Source organism: Protobothrops mucrosquamatus, unplaced genomic scaffold (assembly GCF_001527695.2).
Source record: "Protobothrops mucrosquamatus isolate PMUCROS unplaced genomic scaffold, P.Mucros_1.0 scaffold2445, whole genome shotgun sequence".
NCBI classification, from domain to species: domain Eukaryota; kingdom Metazoa; phylum Chordata; class Lepidosauria; order Squamata; family Viperidae; genus Protobothrops; species Protobothrops mucrosquamatus.
This window is the reverse complement of record NW_015388517.1, coordinates 185,703-205,642: the sequence shown is the minus strand read 5'-3', so window position 1 is coordinate 205,642 and position 19,940 is coordinate 185,703. Positions and strand designations below refer to the sequence as shown.

The window sequence follows — 19,940 nt, the reverse complement described above, 5'->3', positions numbered from 1 at the left end:
CTTACGGACCCTGCTCAAGCAACACTTCTGTGCTATGTCCTGGATGGGAGGGAGGGAACTATTAGGGTTGGCTCTAACAGCACAAATTTATCTAAAAAATAAAACTAGGAATGAAAGATCCAAAAGAGATGCAATAATTCAACAAGAATAATGTTAACAAGAAAACAAATGTAAAAATTAAATATAAAAGCAGAATCAATCACTGCATATCCTAATGAAAACAGAGTAGTCACAAAGTACATAACGGCATTCTTCAAGAAGTTGTTGAAATATTAAATACACATCATTTGTATTTATTTCATATAAATAATAAATAAAATAAAATCTGAGTCAATTCACCCAGCTTGCTTAATATGACATAAAGATGGCCCATTTCCTGTTTTACATGGGCATATTCTCATAGTGGAGCCTCAATCTCATAGGTAGCCCATCGCTGAGGTGGGCTGAAGCCACTTACATGTTCCAACTTGTAAATTGATAGTTTCTTTTTTATGATGCTTTGCAAAATTAATTCTGAACATGTTGCACTATCTTCTAGAGAATCCAAGGCCTTTGAATTAGTTATATAAACCCTGGCAATTTATTCTTTGAAAGGGCAGATAGAATAGGCTTTCGACTTCCAAAATTACTGCTCTCAAAATATTGAGAACATGATGGACAAGAAAGAAATGATGTTAATTTACAGTAAGTTGATTGTTATTCAAATATTTACATTTTAACAATAAAATTTAAGTCTCTAGTCTAATAGTATTGAATTGCACAGCTGTACCATTTCTTTCTGCATTGCATGATGAATTTCCTAGATAATGGATTGCACTTGCCTTACATAATTTTTTACTAGGGTTGATTTTAACAGCCTACATTTAACCAAACAAGAAAACTAGGAATAAAAGATCAAAAAAGAGATGCAATCGACCTGTGTAACAACAGAACAAATGTGAAAGTAAAGATAAAAGCAGAATCAGTCACCATATATCCTAATGAAAACAGAGTGGACACAAAATTCATAATGGAATTGTTCAAGAAGTTGTTGAAATATTGAATACACATAATTAGCATTTTTTCATATAAAATAAAAATAAAGTCCAGGTCAGTTCAGTGAACATGAACATAAACATGTGTACATGGATGGGCTTCATTTTCATAATCTTATTCATCATTAAGCTGGGGGTAAGAAATACTTCATAGTTGAGGTTCTCTCTGGAATTGCCTCCCAATAGCTGCTGTTTAGTCCCCCAGAAATTTATAGAGGTCATCCACACGGCTTGCTTATCATGACATAAAGATGCTCCATTTCCTGTTTCCCCTTGGCATCTTCTCATAGTGGAGCCTCAATCTCATAACCTGCTGAGGCAGGTTGAAGCTGCTTACAGTGTTCCAACTTGTAAGTAATATTGTTTGTGCTCTTTTGGGAGAAGACTCCCATGCAAACAACCTAGTGGACATGGAGGAGGGACTGAAAATGGCAGTGATCTTCTGGGCAACATCTGTTCTGCTGTAGGACTCTTATGTGGCTGGAGGCTTTTGGCCTCCAGGGCCAGTTTTCTTGTTGCTGCATGAGGAATCTGAAATGTCAATGGCACAGACTTTGTGTCTCTGGATGTATGTTGCTTGCTCATGGGAGTATAGTCTCATGGAAGATCAATTAGATCTAATGGAAGATCAATTAAAGGAAATGAGCCATTGTGGAGCACTCTACCGCTGGAAGGAAGAACTGCTCCGCCCTTTTCGCCTTCTAGAAGGCAATTAAAACTTGGCTTTGACAGTTGGCTTGAGGCTCTGAAGGAGCGCTCACTGCTAGAGTGGTTGACGGGATAAGAAGACCACATCCCCATCCCGTCCATTTCTTAGTTTGGGTTTTTTGAATAGTTTGTAAAATTTTAATCCGCTTAGTTTTAAATTGTTAATATATTTTAATTGTTCTTCTATTTGTTTATAACCTGTAAGCTATCCATGTTCATGTTATACGGGAGATGGATGGCATAAAAATTGAATAAATAAATAAAATTTTTAAAGTAAATAAATAAATCAATAAATCATACGTTTTACACAAAATTATTATTATGACAGACCCACAAAAGCAAAAGTTTCACAAATGCTTCTTTTCCCCTGGAGGTTAGGTATCAGCTGATTTTTTTTTTTTAATGAAAACTTTTGCATTGCTGTAGGAATTTCTGCATGATTTTCAGCTCCTGCGTCACTTTGAAGGATCTGCCACATTGGATACCAATCTGGTGGGGAGCTTCAGTGCAGTTGTTAGCAGCAAAAAAAAAAAAAAAAAAAGCCTCAAGCCTAAACTGCTAGGGTGGTCTATATTTCCCAGCTTTTGTTCCAACAAACCACCATGTAGGTCATGTAGACCAGGATTAAAGTCCTCTGGACAGAAGATGACGTTCTTCTCACAATTTTAGAACCTGCTGCTTAGATATCATTGCTTCTTCTCTTGCTCTGATCTATTGGCCACACACTTTTCTGATGAATATTGTTTAGTCAATATAATTTCCCTCACCTAGAATAGTTTCTTCACTAGAGCATATTCTTTACAGCTCCACATTTCTTCCTTCCTCAACTGGAGAAAGATGTAAAAAGAAAAACCTACACATAGGTCCCTACTGTAATAGAACTGAGCTGAGCTGGCCACTGAATGTAAGAGTAATTAATTCAGTACTGACGTTCAGCACTATAATCTTCTCCATGTCAAACAGGATTTGGTGCATGCCATTCAAAAGCATTTCCATAAATTCTGAACATTTTGGTGGCCACATCCCAATGCCTTGCGTTCTTTTGAACCTGACAGCAGTGTTTTCACGTATGATAGTAGTAACTGCTATCTACTTAGATGTCAATGGCAGTGCACTTCAATGGTTCAAATTTTTTGTTTTCTCATTCTTTATAATATAATATAACAATATAATACAACATACAATACAATATAACATGGTGGATTTCAGCCCTGAAAATTTCCTCAATATAGAATGTATCTCTCATAAATCCTGAATTCTATTATGTTTATAAGCTTCAAAATTATTTTAGTATCATTGTTACAATGCTATTTATTGCTCCTTGGTGATCTTTGATCATGATGCATAGACAAAAGAGATGTAATCTTCATCTTATCCAGTTGCTTATCCTATCACCTTAATGTGGATAAATCAGAGACTGCCATGTTTAGCATGAATATCCTTTCCAGCTTCTAGTGTGTCATCCCCCATTAGTTTCTTCCCCTAAGCTCCACAGGATCACAACTGATGAACACCTGATTGTTCCCTTTTATTGATTGTTGAAACCTACTCACATCTTGGCAGTTCTTAAGTTAATAACTGTTTTAATTTTAATCAATATACAAACACTATCATATTGCAGGATATAACAATGGCTATGGTGCACATGATTGTATAGCTATAAAAGAATTCATTTCTGATTTTGTGCTTTTTGATAAATTATAATAGGATTTATAAATTTCTTTTAAAAATCTATATTTATTTATAGGGTTTCAGCTTTCTTTGTGAATAGGTACATGAAGCTATTTATATACATACTAAATATTCATATGCATCTGAAATGTGACAATAGTAAGATCAGGTCCTGATTATTATGCCATATAATCATAAATACGGACGAGAGAAAAGAGTATCCCCAGCACAAAAAGATTGTTCAGAAATATTGTTTAAGTTGATCGTTTCTTCTTCATAATGCTTTTCAAAGCTAATTCTGAACATGATGCACTAGTTTTTAGAATATTGAAGGCCTTTGAAATACTTATGTAGACCCTGGCTATTGACTCTTTGAGACAGAGAAAGGGCAGATAGAATAGACTTTCGACTATCAAAATTACTACTCTCAAAACATTGAGAACAGGATGGACAACAAAGAAATGATGTGAAGTAGTTATATTAACCAGGTCTTATTGTTCTTCTACATCTTGACCACGGTTGGTCCAAAACTTTCTACACAGAATACTGAAATGAATTTCTTGCAAGCCTTTGGCTTCTGAAGTTTTTATTGCTTCTTGAAAAACTTTGTCACACTGGGATGCCACAGGAGAACTGTTTGTTTTTTTTAAATGACAAATACTTGGCATGTCTACTGGGGATAATATCTCGCAAGAAGACAAAGACTACTCCGATTGGCTGGAGAAAAGATAATGGCTATGAAGAGATGGCTACCTTTGCTTGCCTTCCATTTCTGATTCGGTGAATTGGGAGGAACCTGATTACTATACTCAATCTAGCAAGTAACCTGGACTCATCCTAGGAAAGGACTCACGGATAACCCACCTAGAAAGCTGGGCTAGAAACCCCCCACCTATCTGTTCATAGATATTTGATGAAATTTCATTCCCCTTTCACTTTTTGATCCAGAAAACATCGCCAAGAAGAAGAGAGCTCTTTTGTAGTCCTGGATCAGAGGCATCTTACAAGGTAAGAAGAGTACATTATTTAGCTTTGCTAGATCTTTGGTCTGTTTCTGGGAGAGTTGAGTGGACTTTGAATGTCAAGGACTTCACAAGATTTAAGCCAGAAATTTTCCAGCTTCATGCAGAGATGCAGGGATTTTACTTTTAACTCATTTTAAATAGCTTTTTATTCCTTTTCCAGCATCTAGAGATGCAGGGGGGAAGGGTTCTTTTACCTCATTTTCCATTCCTTTTTATTGCATCTCCTGCATAGGGTCTGCAGTAGGCAGTGAGGAAAAATAGGAAGATTTTAAGAGATGGTTGTTGTTTAAATGCTTTTCTTCCCAAATTCAGGACTGATTTTGCTGACATTCAGAACATTCTTCATAATTATGCTCTTGGATTACATTCAAAACGACAATGAAAATGTACCAGTTCAAGACCATAGTTGCGTATAATGAAGACATTCTGAGCACTGCTAAAATCAGTTGTAACAGTGAGAAAGGCAGAAGGGGAATGGATGATATAATCAGTTTAGCTATAGGTTTATGATCTAGCAATCAATATGGGAAATGTACAGACTACATTTATTTAGAAGCAATGCTATTTTTATATAAATAATTTACCTTTAAAATGAGAAAATTGCAAAGATTAACTGAGAATATGACAATCGATGCTCTCTAATCTTTCAGACTGTTGGGGTGTTTTATTTCAGGAATTTTTCAGTAAATGTAATGCTGTTCTATTCCTTGTAAATATTTTTCAGCTTCACATTTCTATTCTATCCAATCACTTTTCTTCGACCAGATTTTTTATTTTTCCCTGAAAAATAAACAGTAGAAAACTATATTAAAGCTATCATCTTTTTAAAAAGTAGCTAAAATTGTAGATTTCTCACAGCTCTTAAAATTACTTCTACTCAGAACACAAAGGCTGGCAGCATAGATGTTGAGTAATTTAAATCTGTAATACCTATAAAATCCTGAACACTGAATTGTACACACAAGATAGGTCTAGATTCTATAACTGTGCTTTTTGCTTTTGGCATGTATGACACTATCTGCTGTGGGAAACAAAGCAAGGCTACGCATGATTAATACTTGAATGGCATTCCATTAAGCAGAATCAAGGCTCAACTAGGAAATTATAAACATCTAAAAGACAGTGGCAAGCTATTTTTACTCCCTTGCTGGGAAAATGACCTGGATGTGTCCATGAAAGGTCCATTGAGTAGACCTGAGCTCTGCTCAAAGGAGTAGACCTGAGCTCTACTCAAAGGAGTAGACTTGAGCTCTACTCAAAGGAGTAGACCTGAGCTCTACTCAAAGGAGTAGACCTGAGCTCTACTCAAAGGAGTAGACCTGAGCTCTACTCAAAGGAGACTGTTTTTGTGCTAAATATGAATTCAGCCCTTAAAACTTATTCAACAAATAACAGGTAAAATAAATCATGGTTTATGGCAATGTATTAATTTAATGACAGATCGGCATAGTGTACTTTTGCCATACTCATTCTTATTTTAACCCTAAAGGTTTCTAACTAGAAATAAGTTCTCCCTGACCTCACCTAGTATAAACCTGCTCTCTTTACCCAAAGTTTTGCAGCAAACTCTTTGCAGGTTTCTACTATGGCACCAGTGATATATCCTAGGAATACAACCTGGACAGCTGGCGTGCCAAAGAAGGGAAGCCAATAGCTGCCCTCTCCCCTTCCTCACCTTGCTTCCTTGTCACAGGCTCAAAGGGGGCAACACTGCAATGGGCCAAAGCTGGAAGTGAAAAAGGAGCTTCCTTGGGAAGACAAGCAGATATTATACTAAAACTATTAGTAGGGACTGAGATGACCTGGTTCTCTGATGGGGGTAAGCTGGACCATGGGAATTAAAAAATGCTCTGAAATAAATACTGGTTCTCTTATGGAGGTAAGTTTGTGAGAGCTGAATTATTGGAACTGTAAAGTGCTGTGAAATGAAATGCTATTTATGCGCAGGGATGCCAGCTGTTTTACTAAATAATCTCAATCAAATCTGTGGTATTTTCAGCCTATCCTTCAACTCTTCCACCCTTGTTCTCTTGGGTCTGAAACCTTCTGACATCAGAGCAGCTGAAAATACACTCATGAAAATGTTGCCCACTCCTGATAATAGTAAGAGCTTGTTTTCAAAAAGAAAAACACAGGTGAAATGCTTGTATCCTACAGGTAATACAAGCTCTGTAAATATCAGTTTTATATCTATTAGGTCAGATTTGCACAATTGATATTGTATTCATCTAAAAATAATAATATCCTGGATGTGCTGGAATTTGCTTGGGTACAGCCTAATTTAGGAGATGAAGAGAAGTGAACAGTCTAGGATTAACCACTGAGATTTCACGTATCAGATCTGAGTATCAAAACAGTCCATAGGACGTGGCTTTTTAAACATTTGAAAAGACATATTACTATTTAACTGGTTTTCCTTCTTGTTTTTTTCTTTAATGACAGAGAAGATGTATCTGACAATTACAAACTGGGATAATCAGTCCATGGCCCATGAGTTCATCTTCCAGGCATTCTCTACTGTTCCTGAGATACAACATCTTATTTTCATTTTCTTTCTTTTGTTATATATCACAATCATTTTTGGTAACTGTTCTGTCCTTTGGGTTATCTGCACTGTCCATTTCCTGCACACCCCCATGTATTTCTTCCTGGCCTGCCTCTCTTTTCTGGAAATTTGTTATACCACTGTGGTAGTACCTCAAATGCTTGCTAGCATTTCTGATTTCCACAGAACAATCGCATTGGTGAACTGTGGCATCCAGATGTTCTTCTTTACAACACTAGGGGGCACCGATTGTTTTATGTTGGCTGTCATGGCTTATGATCGCTATGTAGCCATCTGCCACCCACTTCGCTACACCCTCATCATGACCTGGACGGTCTGCAGGTGGCTAGTGATTGGCTCCCTGATCCTTTCCATAGCACTGTGTCTGCAGCTAACTGCTTTGATTTTTAGCTTGCCTTTCTGTGGTTACCAGCCCAAGATCAATCATTTCCTATGTGATGTACCGCCAGTTCTACAGGTGGCATGTGCTGATACCCATCTCCACCAAACTGCCCTATATGGTGTTGGCATCATGGTTTTAACAATCCCCTTTCTTCTGATTTGCATATCATATGTCTATATTGTAGTTGCCATTCTCCGAATTAAGTCCACATCTGGGCGGCACCAGGCCTTCTCCACCTGCTCCTCCCACCTGACAGTTGTGATCCTACAGTATGGAGTCTGCAGCCTTGTGTATCTGCGTCCCAAGTCCAGCACTTCAGAGGATGAGGATAGGAAACTGGCTCTTATATATACCTTTGTCACTCCCCTCCTGAACCCTTTGATCTATACCCTGAGGAACAAAGATATCAAGCAGGCTTTAAGGAAGGTCATGAAGAAAATGATTGCATCTCAGACTTGAGTCTCAATTCATCTAAACCAGTTGTGGATTAGCATTATCACAGGAATCTTGAATCCTTCAGGTAATTGCTGAACATCTCCCAGCATCTCTTAGCACTGCTCATGTTATCTGAGGTTCTGGGTTATATTTTGTCAAGGTTTGTTTTTTTTTAAAGTTTTAAATAAAATATTTATTGGTGACCTTGATGAACCCAAAAGTAGCTGTGTATGTTTCATCCTTATTTTTGATCCTCTTTTTTTAAAAAAGCAAGCTTGCTTATCTTCATCACCGACCCAACGCCCGGAGGTGCCTTATGGGACCTTGCTAAGACAGTTCCACAAGGCCTTCCAGAAAAAGTGAGCTTTGCCTACATTATTAAAACAACTCCTGACAGAGTCTTTCTTTGTCCAGTCTGCTCCCCGGGAAGCCCTGCCCATCACATCCGCGTGGGCTCAGAGGCCCCAATCCCCCTTCACTCCGCAGCATTCGAACCCGTATTTTTCCCATCGCAGGCCACGATTTTAACTTTATCCACTTTCACCACCTCGGTGACCTCTCTGAATTCCACGTCGTTCAGTACGAAGGTCCAAACATTGTCGCAAAACCTGTACGTATTCAGAGAGCCCCTGAAATTGACTCTGTTTCTGACCCGCTGTGCTAATGCAGCATTGATAGCTTTGTCAAACTGTAGGAGGACTTGAAGAGCGAGCTGGGGAGTGATCTGCTGAGACTGAATGAGCTCATCCAGGCTTTCCTGAAGACTGTTTCCCATGGTGGTGTTTCTATACAGTTGGTAAGCCATGATAGATGCTGATCATCCACAGATCTGAAACTTTCACCAAAGATCTGGGCCGGGAGGGGCCCTCGCCCGCAGGGGGCCCGCCGGGCTCCTCCAGACCTCCGACGCGGAGAAACGGGCCACCGGGTACGATCCCCGCCTCTTTCTGACTCAACCGGGAATGGGGCCCGGAAGCGGAAGTCGATATCATATTTTGTCACAGGTTGTCTGCTTCTATAATTGACCTCAGTCAGCCTGAGATCTTTTAATAATGGACTTCAATAATGGACTGTGGGAAGATCTTTCAGAAAATACCAAAACAAAAGCCTTATTCCAGCATACTCTAATTCTGCACCTGACAGAAATGAATTTCCATATCTGTATCTGTATCTTACAGTGGTATGTTTATATAGGCAAATTAGGCAGTCACCTTGAGTGCCTAATTAAGTGGGCTATCAAATTTCAAGAAAAAAAACCCTGATATCCATTGCTTGTGGTTGATCTGTGTAGTTCTGGTACTGTGAGCTTGATTGTTAGCTTGCAGGCATTTCCTTACCCAAGAAGGTAACATCATCAGTGCGAACAAGTGTGAGGTTTGCTCCTTGTTTCTATGTACTACTTTCTCCTGCCAGTTTTGGTGGGAATGTATGTTCCTCTTTGATGGTTCCCCGATTAGATTTCATACCATTCAAAAGAGGCAATAAAAAACTAAAAAGACTACTGTAACAGTCCACATTCAGATAAGCAGGGATCAACACCAAACAGAATAACAGAATAACAGAGTTGTAAGGGACTTTGGCTGTCTTCTAGTTCAACCCCCTGCTCAAGTAGGAAACCCTATAACATTTCAGACAAATGGTTGTCCAATCTCTTCTTAAAAACCTCCAATATTGGAGCACCCACAACTTCTAGAGACAAGTTGTTCCACCGATTAATTGTTCTAGCATATTCTCTTAGTAGTGTATTAGGTTAAAAGCCTTAGAACCAGAGAATGCAAAAAAAAATTGTTTGTCACTGAATATAGAACACAGCTAGGCTTCTCACAGCTGATGTCTCAAGGTTGCATAAATCTTTATTGTCTGGGCTACTGGCCAAGTCTCTTGTAAGCAATAACAAGTTGTAATATCAGGTGTAGCCACAAGATGTCGCCCCTACCATTTAAATTTTTCTTTTAAGTCCAAAGTTTTTATAATCTTTTCAGTTTTACTTTTTTATAAGTAAAAACCCAGATCTTCAGTAGGAATAGAAAATCTTTTAGTCCAATCTCTTCTTAAAAACCTCCAATGTTGGAGCACCCACAACTTCTAGAGACAAGTTGTTCCACTGATTAATTGTTCTAACTGTCAGGAAATTTCTCCTTAGTTCTAGGTTGGTTCTCTCCTTGATTAGTTTCCATCCATTGCAAACAATCAGGCTGAAAACAATACTCTAATTATAGAACCACCATGGAGGAAACTACACTCCACCAAATCTGGCAGAGCAAACTACTGCATATAAAGATGAAGCCAATACCACACTCACTTGCACTGATCATATTACTTAGCTGGGTAAGGTAATGTATACAGCAAACCACTAAGTTCAGACAGCATCAAGAGTTCCACAAAAAGCAATCTACAGTTTTAAAATATAAAGTATATTTTCTTTGGGATTTGGGTACGGAGAATTGATTTTATGTTTTGCCTATGGCACCAAATGCTGGCAAATACTCTGCTTCTTTCAGTTCAGTTGAAGACTATAGTATAAGACATACATGGTTGAAACTGCATTAATTTTCTCTTCCATATTTTTACTATGGTGTCTAATTAAAAAGTGGAAGAGGTTACAAGTTGAGAGCTTAAAAGTTAATTTGGAATTTCATGTGGCTTTATAAAGATATGGCTTTATAGGAATATTGGATTTCTTTCAGAAGATTTTTATTGAATTTTATTAAATTGAAGCAGTTTGTTCTTCTGACTCTGTCACATTCACTTCCTGATTATAGTAAAACTAATCTCAATTCCTGCTTTACCCAAAAGAAAAATACTTGGATGGAAATTATCCAAAGAGAGAATCAACCTAGAACTAAGGAGAAACTTTCTGAGAGTTAGAACAATTAACCAGTGGAACAACCTGCCTCCAGAAGCTGTGAATGCTCCAACACTGGAAGTTTTTTAAAAGAGACTGGACAGTCATTTGTCTGAAATGGTATAGGGTTTCCTGCCTGAGCAGGGGATTTGGAGTAGATGACCTCCAAGGTCCCTTCTAACTTTATTATTATTATTATTATTATTATTATTATTATTATTATTATTATTATTATTATTATTATTATTATTATTATTATTATTATTATTATTATTATTATTATTATTTCTTCAATTAATTCACAGTACGTTGATTGTTATTCAAATATTCACATTTTAAAAATAAAATTTAAGTTGCTAAGGACATGAATTGCAAAGTTGTGCAATCTTTTTCCACATTGTCATGTCAGGTGCAAGAAATCAGGAACCAAGGTTGTTCAAATGAGTACAAGTTTAATGCATCCTAGATCACTGCAAGGATCAAGGCAACTTGGCAGTAGATAAGAATCAACAGAATTTAAGGAAGGCTGGACTTCCAGGCTGGATCTCTGGTGGGCATGAAGGGATTCCAAACTGATGACACACTTGACCCTCCCCTTCAAACTCAGCCTTGTCATATTTATTTATTTATAAAATGTATTGGCTGTCCATCTCAGCATAGGGTAACTCTGGATGGCTTATAGTCATAAAATGTATCTACACATATACAGTTAAAACATAAATAAATTAAAATCAAACATTAAAACCTAAGGACACATGGGCAGGGTGGAGGCAGAGTGGGAGGAGATGGGATCTGTTGTTACTCGATCAACCACCTCCACTGTGCTGTTCCCCATTCAGGCCAACTACCAGAGCCACATCTTTAGCCCTTACAAAAGGATAGGAAGGTTGGAGGCAACCTGACATTGGGGAGCAAGATGTTCTGGAGGGCAGGAGCAACAGCAGAAAAGACCCACCTCCTGGACCCCTCCAGCTGGAATAATCAGGTTGACAGGATCCGCAGGATGCCTCCACTGCCAACACATATTGTACTTGCCATGAGAATTTCCTAAATAATAGATTGTACTTGCCTTTCTTACTAGGGTTGGCCTTAACAGCAAACATTTAACCAGACAAGAAAACCAGGAATAAAAGACCCCAAAAGAGATGTAATCAATCTGTGTAACAACAGAACAAATGTAAAAATAAAGATAAAAGCAGAATCAGTCACCATATATCCTAATAAAAACAGAGTAGACACAAAATGCATAATGGAATTATTCAAGAAGTTGCTGAAATATTAAATACACATAATTAGCATTTTTTCGTATAAAATAAAAATAAAATCCAAGTCAGTTCAGTGAACATGAACATAAACACGTATATATGGATGGGCTTCATTTTCATTATCTTAGTCATCACTAAGCTGGGGGTAAGAAAGACTTCAGAGTTGAGGTTCTTTCTGGAATTGCCTCCCAGTGGCTGCCCTGTTAGTCCCCCAGAAAGCTATAGTGGTCATTCACATGGCTTGCTTATCATGATATAAAAATGCCCCATTTCCTGTTTGCCCTGGGCCTATGCTATATCTCATAAGTAGCCCACACTGAGGCATGTTGAAGCGACTTATGGTGTTCCAACTAGTAAGTAATATTGTTTGTGCTCTTTTGGGAGAAGATATCCATGCAAACAACCTAGTGGACATGGAAGAAGGACTAAAAATGCCAGTGATCTGCCGAGCAACATCTGTTCTGCTGTAGGACTCTTATGTGGCTGGAGGTTTTTGGCCTCCAGGGCCAGTTCTCTTGTTGCTGCCTGTGGGATCTGAAATGTCAGTGGCAGAGGCTTTTGGGTCTTTGTGTGTATTTTTCTTGCTCATGGGAATATTGGTCTCGTGGAAGATCAATTATAGGTTTTCTACAAAGTTATCACTTCTATAGTTCCACAGCAGCAAAGGTTTCACAGCTGCTTCTCTTCTTCTGAAAGGTAGGAATCAGATGATTTTTTTTTAAAAAAAGAAAGCTTTTGTATTGCTGTAGGAATTTTTGCATGATTTTCAGCTCCTGTGTCACTTTGGAGGATCTGTCACATTGAATACCAAGGGTGAATTTGGTAGGGGGCTTCAGTGAATTTGGTGGTGGCAAAAATAGGCTCCAAGGCTGTCAAGTTCCAAATTGGAAGGGCAGTCTGCATTTCAAAGCATGCGTTACCTCTGATCAGCATCCACTTCTTATGTAGACCTGGGAGTAAACTCCACTGGACATAAGAAGATGAGGTTTGGCCATGTATATGTTACCACCAATGTGTGAAAAGTTGGCATTATACAGAATGCCTAGGAAATCTGTAGAATATGTGAGGGTTTTTTTTTTTTGCAAAGTATGAAATATCTGTGTTATTTTAATATGCTATATACTTTTCCTAGGCATTGTATACAGTATAAAACCTAGGCATTATGCAGAATGGCAAGAACTATTTAGACAAAATATGAAAAGAGAGTCATGAAAAGGGTTGGGGTTAGGGTTAGGGTTAGGCTAATCATAACCAGTGATAGGATTTAGCCGGTTCGCACCACTTCGGTAGAACCAGTAGCTAATTTTTTGTTGCCCAGGCCCAGAACGGATTTTTGGAAGCGGCATCCACAGAGAGAACTGGTTGTTCACATATTTGAATCCCACCACTGATCATTAACCCTAAATCTTTATTGAAAAGGCATATGTGAAAATGAAGAAGAAATGCAAAATAAAGTATAGGACTGACTTACTGGGAAAAAAAACAAGAAAAAAGACCACTGTTGACCTACCTGTTGCAACAAGGAAGGCTAGAATGGCATTTTAGTGGGAGTATTTTATACTTTCCCAGTTTGCTTTTGGCACGGCATAGAATGCCTAGGAAATGTGTGAAATATTAAGTGTTTCATACTTTGATGTCCCATTTTTGGCATTCTATAGATTTCCTAGGCATTCTATAAATGCCTAATTTCACACATTGACAGTAACGTATACATTCTCGCAATTTTAGAACCTGCTCCTAAGGTATCAGTGCTCCCTCTCTTGCTAATCTATTGGCTACACAATTTTCTGATGTATGTTGTTAAATCAGTGCAATCCCCCTCACCTAGAATAGTTTCCTCCTTATTGTTTACATTTTGAGATTCCTTCTTTTCTCACCTGGAAGATGTAAAAAGAAAAACCAGGTGGAATACCTACACATAGGTTGTTCTGTTTCGCACATTGGTAGGCATTGAACGAGGCAGAGTAACAAACAGGTACTTCTTTATTCAAGCTTAAAACAGAACTCACTACAAAATGGTCCTGCCCCTTTCATACATTTACCCTGGGGCGTTGTCAGCCAATGAATGCAATGTATTTTCCCGCTCAAACACATGCTCAGTAACTCAGAGACAGCCTGTCTGGCTCAGCAGGCCACGGGGTCTGCCAAGGTCTCAGTGCAGTTTCCTATTCCTGCTCCGTCAATCAAGCATAGGACATAACATAGGTCCCAACAGAACTGAGCTGAGCTACCACTGAATGTAAGAATAATTAATTCAGTGCTGACATTCAGCACTTTAGTCCTATGGCTAGAACTTTGAAAGAATTAGTCCATAATTATCAGCCCTGTTGTGCATGGAAGGATATACTACCTGTTCAGCTTTTCTTCCCTTCCATTCAGGATAGCGGCAGGTGATGATGCAAATAGGGGAGGGAAAGGACAACAGGAGCCCATCATTTGTTGCCGTGAAATTGTTCCACCTCAAGCCAGCAACAGCACGGAGCAATCAATCTCTTTGCTGAGGTGCACTAAAGGGAAATTTTTTATTGGTTTTATTTCAGAGATAAAATAAAAATTAAAAACAAAGAGTTTATCATTTTGTGCAGCAAACAACAATAAAAAGCAGAAGGAATCAGACCAAATAAATGAAAATAACAAGGCATAAGCATCCAATAAATGGTTTGGAGTGAGTCATTCATTTCAAGCTTCCTTCAAAGTTTCTCTGAAAAATGTAATTAGTCAATCAGAGTGGATGAGCAGAAGCTCTGTTGGACAATCTTTCTATCTTACATGTCCTTTTTGTTTATTTAATAAAAATATAAAATCAGTAATTGTAAAAATGGATTTGCCCAGTAAAAATAAATTATCACTAGGGGCAAAGATTTTATATTTGCCAGTTTTCATGAAACGAGTTTGCCTCCAAGTAAGAGCAATTCAGCAAAAACTTCCAAGAGACCCAGTTGTGTTCTTTTTATGACATGCTACATGTACTCGACCTTGCCACTGTAGCACAGATAAGAAAATTGGGGTTTCATAATAACCAGGGAATGAGCTCATTTTATTTATGCAGAGTCCAGTGTTCTCAAATTATGCTGTATTTTAACTTTAAAAAATGGAAATTAGTATCTTCAAGTCCGTTTTGACTCCTGGCAAATACCTGGACAAGTCCCTGCAATTTCTTTGGCAATGTTTTCAAAAGTGGTTTGCCATTGTCTGCTCCGTAGAGCTGAGAGAGATGGATTGGCGCAGGGTTGCTCAGTTGGCTTTATGTCTAACACAGGACTAGAACTCACAGTCTCCAGGTTTTTAGCATGATGCCCTAACTATTAGAACAATTTGGATCTTTAACTATGGTTTGTTGAATAAATTATCATTGCCTAAGTTGCATATCATGTGTGAACACAAACTATAATTCATAGATCAGCGGTTCTCAACCTATGGGTCGCGACCCCATTTGGGGTCGATCGACCATTTCACGGGGGTCGCCAAGCAAGGCTGTCCGCCATTTTTTTCCCCTTTTCCAGCAGGTGCCTTACCTCCCTTGAGCTGGGCCAGCTGGTGGTCGGCCTGCTCCGTCTTCCGTCGGCCGGCGCAGGGGGTGGAACCACGCATGCGCGGTGCTCCCAGGCAGGGAAAGTCCTCGACTTACGACCGGTTGGGTAGTCCTCGACTTATGACCGGTTTAGTCCTCAACTTACGACCAGTTTAGTCCTCGACTTACGACCGGTTGGGGGTCGCGGCATTAAAAAGGTTGAGAACCACTGTCATAGATTAAAATAGTTGGACCCATAAACCAATGCCACCTGACACCAAATAGCTGTATGGCATCTTTGTTTAGTATATTTTCCTATTCACATTAAAAAGTGTGAGAGAGGCAAAGGGGAATTCTTTAAACCAAAGTATTTAAAAACAGAAACTAGAAAGCATGATTGCCTGAAACATGGTGGCTGAAAAGAACCTAGAATATTTAGAATAGAACAGAACAGAACAGAAAAGAGTTTTTTCCATTCATAAAGACCTGAAATTATTTATATACACACTGTATATCCACATGCATTTTCAATGCATCTGAAATGTGGCAATAGAGGAGCAGTTCCTGACTATTACTTAATATAATTATAAATAAGGAGGAGAGAGCAGAACATCCCCAGGACCAAAGGATTGTTCAGAAACGATATGAATGATCGATGAAGTTGATAGCTTCTTCTTTACAATGCTTTGCAAAGCTAATTTTGAACATAATGCATTAGCTTCTAGAGCAGTGTTTCTCAACCTTGACCATTTTAAGGCATGTGGACTTCAACTCCCAGAATTCCACAGCCAGCATTGCTGGCTGTGGAATTCTGGGAGTTGAAGTCCACATGCCTTAAAATAGTCAAGGTTGAGAATCATTGTTCTAGAGTATTCAAGGTTTTTGAAAGTGTTAGATGGATGCTGCCAGCTGATTTGGCCTCAGTTTGTCCAAAACCTTCTACACAGAATGCTGAAATGAATTTATTGCAAGCCTTTGGCCTCTGAAGTTTTAATTACTTATTTAAGAACTTGGTAACACTGGGCTTCCTAAGGAGAATTGCTTTTGTTTTTAAATAATAAATACTTGACATGTCTTCTGGGTATAATACCTGGCAAAGAGGATAAAGACTACCCTGATTGGCTGGAGAATAGCTGAGTAAGTGGCTACCTTTGCTTGCGTTCCTGTATTGATTCAGTGAATTGGGAGGAACCTGGCTCTATTCAGTCTAACAAGTAAACTGGATTCATCCCAGAAAAGAACTCAGAGATAATCCAGCTAGAAAGCTCACCATCCTGTTCATAGACAGTTGATAAAATTTCATTCCCCTTTCATCTTTTGAGACAGAAAACATCACCAAGAAGAAGAGAGACCCCCCCTTTTGTTTTGCAATCCTGGATCAGAGGCATCATACAAGGTAAGAGTGCATTGGTGAGCTTAGCTAGATCCTTTATTTGGGGGTGGGGATGTGTTGACTGTTTGACATTCCTCTGGATTTCAGCCAGAGATTTTCAAGCTTTATCTAGAGAAGCGGGGGTGGGTGGGGATCTTTTACCTCATTTTCATTTCTTTTTTATTCCTTCTCCTGCATTGGGTCTGCAGTGGGCATTGAGCAAAAACAGAAAGATTTTAAGAGATGACAGTTGATTAAATGTTTTACTTCCCAAAATCAGGATGATAGTGCTGACATTCAAAACACTTTTCACAATTATGGTCTTGGACTGCAGAATGCAAATGAAAACGTGCCAATTCAAGACCATAGTTGGGATTATTGAAGACATTCTGGACATTGTTAAAATCAGTTATAACAGTGAGAAAGGGAGAATTGGAATGGATGATATAATCAGTTTCTGTAGCTATTTGTTTATGAGAGCACAGTGATCTAGGAATACATGTGGGATGACTTACAGACTATATTTGCCTAGAAACAATACTATTTTACATCAAATAATTTACCTTTAAAAGGAGAAAGCTGCAAAGATTAACTGAGAGTCTGACAATGGATGCTTTCTAATCTTTCAGAGTGATAGGGGTGGAAACTGTTTCAATTTAGGAATTACTCCCTTTTAAGTAAATGTAATGCTACCCTTTTCCTTGTAAAGTTTTGTAAGAAAAGTGACTTTATTTAGTGATACTGTCTTTCAAAAAATAATGAATAAAACCGTGGCCTAAAGAGCAATCCATTCCATTATGCATTCCCCAGCAATTCCCCTTTCCCCCACTAAAACCAGCTGTCATTATATAATGACTTAATTCATGAATGTTGCCCAGAAGATTGCTACTAATGTGTTGCCCTGCTATTTGCACTTGGCATTCTGGGTCTTTTCCCAGGCTCCAAATACAGTATTTATGCAGAGGGCTGCCTTCTTATCTTCCACACTTTGTTTCCTTGCTCGCAGGTTTAAAGTGGGCAATACTGCAATGGATGGAAGCTGGAAGTGAGAAAGCAATTTCCTTGGGATGATAAGCAATTATTATACTAAAAGCATCAGTAGAGCCTGGCTCTTTGATGGAGGTAAGTCTTAAGAGAGCTGAATCACTAGAAATGTAAAGTGAAAAGAAATGCTATATGAGGAATGCCAGCTAGTTTACTAAATAATCTCAATCAAAGTTGCATTATTTTCAGCCTATGCTTCAACTCTTCCACCCCTTGTTTTCATAGGTCTTAACCGTCTTACATCAGAACAGCTGAAAATATACCCCTCTCCATGCTCTATTGGGAGATGGGAAATGCACACAACTGAACTTAAACCAAAGTCTGATCTCAAACATCTATGGGATTTGGACTCATCTCCTGCCTTTTAATGTAGTTTTTTGCTTTCAAAGGTTGCCCTCTCCTGATACAGTAAGGACAAGGGTGAGAATGCTTGTATCCTATTGATAACACAAGTTCTGTAAATATCAGCTTTTGTATCTATTTGGTCAGTTTTGGACAATTTATATTGTAATGCATCTAAAATAATATCCTGGGAGTGTTAGAATTTGCTTGGGTCGAGGCTAATTGCGAGATGAAGGGAATTGAAAAACTAGGATTAGTCATTGAGATTTCATGTATCAGACCTCAATATCATACACTCCACAGATTTTTGACTCTGAAACTTATGGAAATATACTATATATAATTATTATTTTTTCTTTTTTATAGTGATACATAAGATGTATCTGACAATTACAAACTGGGATAATCAATCCATTGCCTATGAATTCATCTTCCAGACATTCTCCACTGTTCCTGAGATACAATATCTTATCTTCACATTCTTTCTTTTCCTCTATCTCACAATCCTTTTTGGTAATATCTCCATCCTTTGGATTATCTGTACTCTCCGTTCCTTGCACACCCCCATGTATTTCTTCCTGGCCTGCCTCTCTTTTCTGGAAATTTGTTATACCACTGTGGTAGTGCCTCAAATGCTTGCTAGCATTTCTGATTTCCACAGAACAATCCCATTGGTGAACTGTGGCATCCAGATGTTCTTCTTTACAACGCTAGGAAGCACTGATTGTTTTATGTTGGCTGTCATGGCTTATGATCGCTATGTAGCCATCTGCCACCCACTTCGCTACACCCTCATCATGACCTGGAGGGTTTGCATGTGGCTGGTGATTGGCTCCCTGATCCTTGCCATAATGCTGTGTCTGCAGCTAACCATCTTGATTTTCAACTTGCCTTTTTGTGGTTACCAACCCAAGATCAATCATTTCCTATGTGATGTACCACCTGTGCTACAGTTGGCATGTGCTGACACCCATCTCCACCAAACTGCCCTATATGGTGTTGGCATCATGGTTTTAACAATCCCCTTTCTTCTGATTTGCATATCATATGTCTATATTGTAGTTGCCATTCTCCGAATTAAGTCCACATCTGGGCGGCACCAGGCCTTCTCTACCTGCTCCTCCCACCTGACAGTTGTGATCCTACAGTATGGAGTCTGCAGCCTTGTGTATCTGCGTCCCAAGTCCAGCACTTCAGAGGATGAGGATAGGAAACTGGCACTTATATATACCTTTGTCACTCCCCTCCTGAACCCTTTGATCTATACCCTGAGGAACAAAGATATCAAGCAGGCTTTAAGGAAGGTCATGAAGAAAATGATTGCATCTCAGACTTGAGTCTCAATTCATCTATAACATTATTATACCCTCAAAACCAGTTGTGGATTAGCATTATGACAGAAAGAAGGAATCTTGAATCCTTCGGGTAATTGCTTAACATTTCCAAGCATCTCTTAATGTTGTTCATATTATCTGGGGTTCTGGGTTGTATTTTGTTGCTGGTTCTTTACTTCTTATCTGCTTAATTAATTACACTATGGTATGGATGTCTAATAGATCTGAGTCAGCCTGAGATCTTTTAATTATGGACATCAGGTTGAGGAATGATCTTGCAAAAGATATCAAAACAAAAGCCTTATTCCAGCATTCTTTGGGACAGTCCTGACCCCATCTGTCACTTGGAAGAAATAAATTTCCATATCTGTAGCCAAGGGCAGTCTTTATTGTTGTTGTTAATATT

The 19,940-nt window shown here is 38.6% G+C and overlaps 2 protein-coding genes and 1 pseudogene across 2 annotated transcripts; 2 read left to right on the top strand and 1 right to left on the bottom strand.

Annotated features, from left to right (window-relative positions):
- The first annotated feature begins 6,387 nt into the window (after positions 1-6,387).
- LOC107295687 (olfactory receptor 10Q1-like) lies at positions 6,388-7,845 on the top strand. The gene is made up of 2 exons (XM_015825011.1): positions 6,388-6,595; positions 6,881-7,845. The coding sequence occupies exons 1-2, from the start codon at positions 6,388-6,390 to the stop codon at positions 7,843-7,845; spliced, it is 1,173 nt and encodes a 390-aa protein (XP_015680497.1).
- A 165-nt stretch (positions 7,846-8,010) lies between these two features.
- Positions 8,011-8,729, bottom strand: LOC107295689 (annotated as a pseudogene).
- Positions 8,730-18,577: 9,848 nt separating this feature from the next.
- On the top strand, positions 18,578-19,537 carry LOC107295686 (olfactory receptor 10Q1). The gene has a single exon (XM_015825010.1). The coding sequence runs from the start codon at positions 18,578-18,580 to the stop codon at positions 19,535-19,537; it is 960 nt and encodes a 319-aa protein (XP_015680496.1).
- The last annotated feature ends 403 nt before the right edge of the window (positions 19,538-19,940 follow it).

Bases quoted from the DNA above. Each gene is read 5' to 3' on its own strand.
- LOC107295687 (XM_015825011.1), top strand. From the start codon at position 6,388: ATGCCAGCTGTTTTACTAAATAATCTCAATCAAATCTGTGGTATTTTC. The intron at 6,596-6,880 runs GTAATACAAGCT...CTTTAATGACAG, and splicing joins GAAATGCTTGTATCCTACAG to AGAAGATGTATCTGACAATT.
- LOC107295686 (XM_015825010.1), top strand. From the start codon at position 18,578: ATGTATCTGACAATTACAAACTGGGATAATCAATCCATTGCCTATGAA.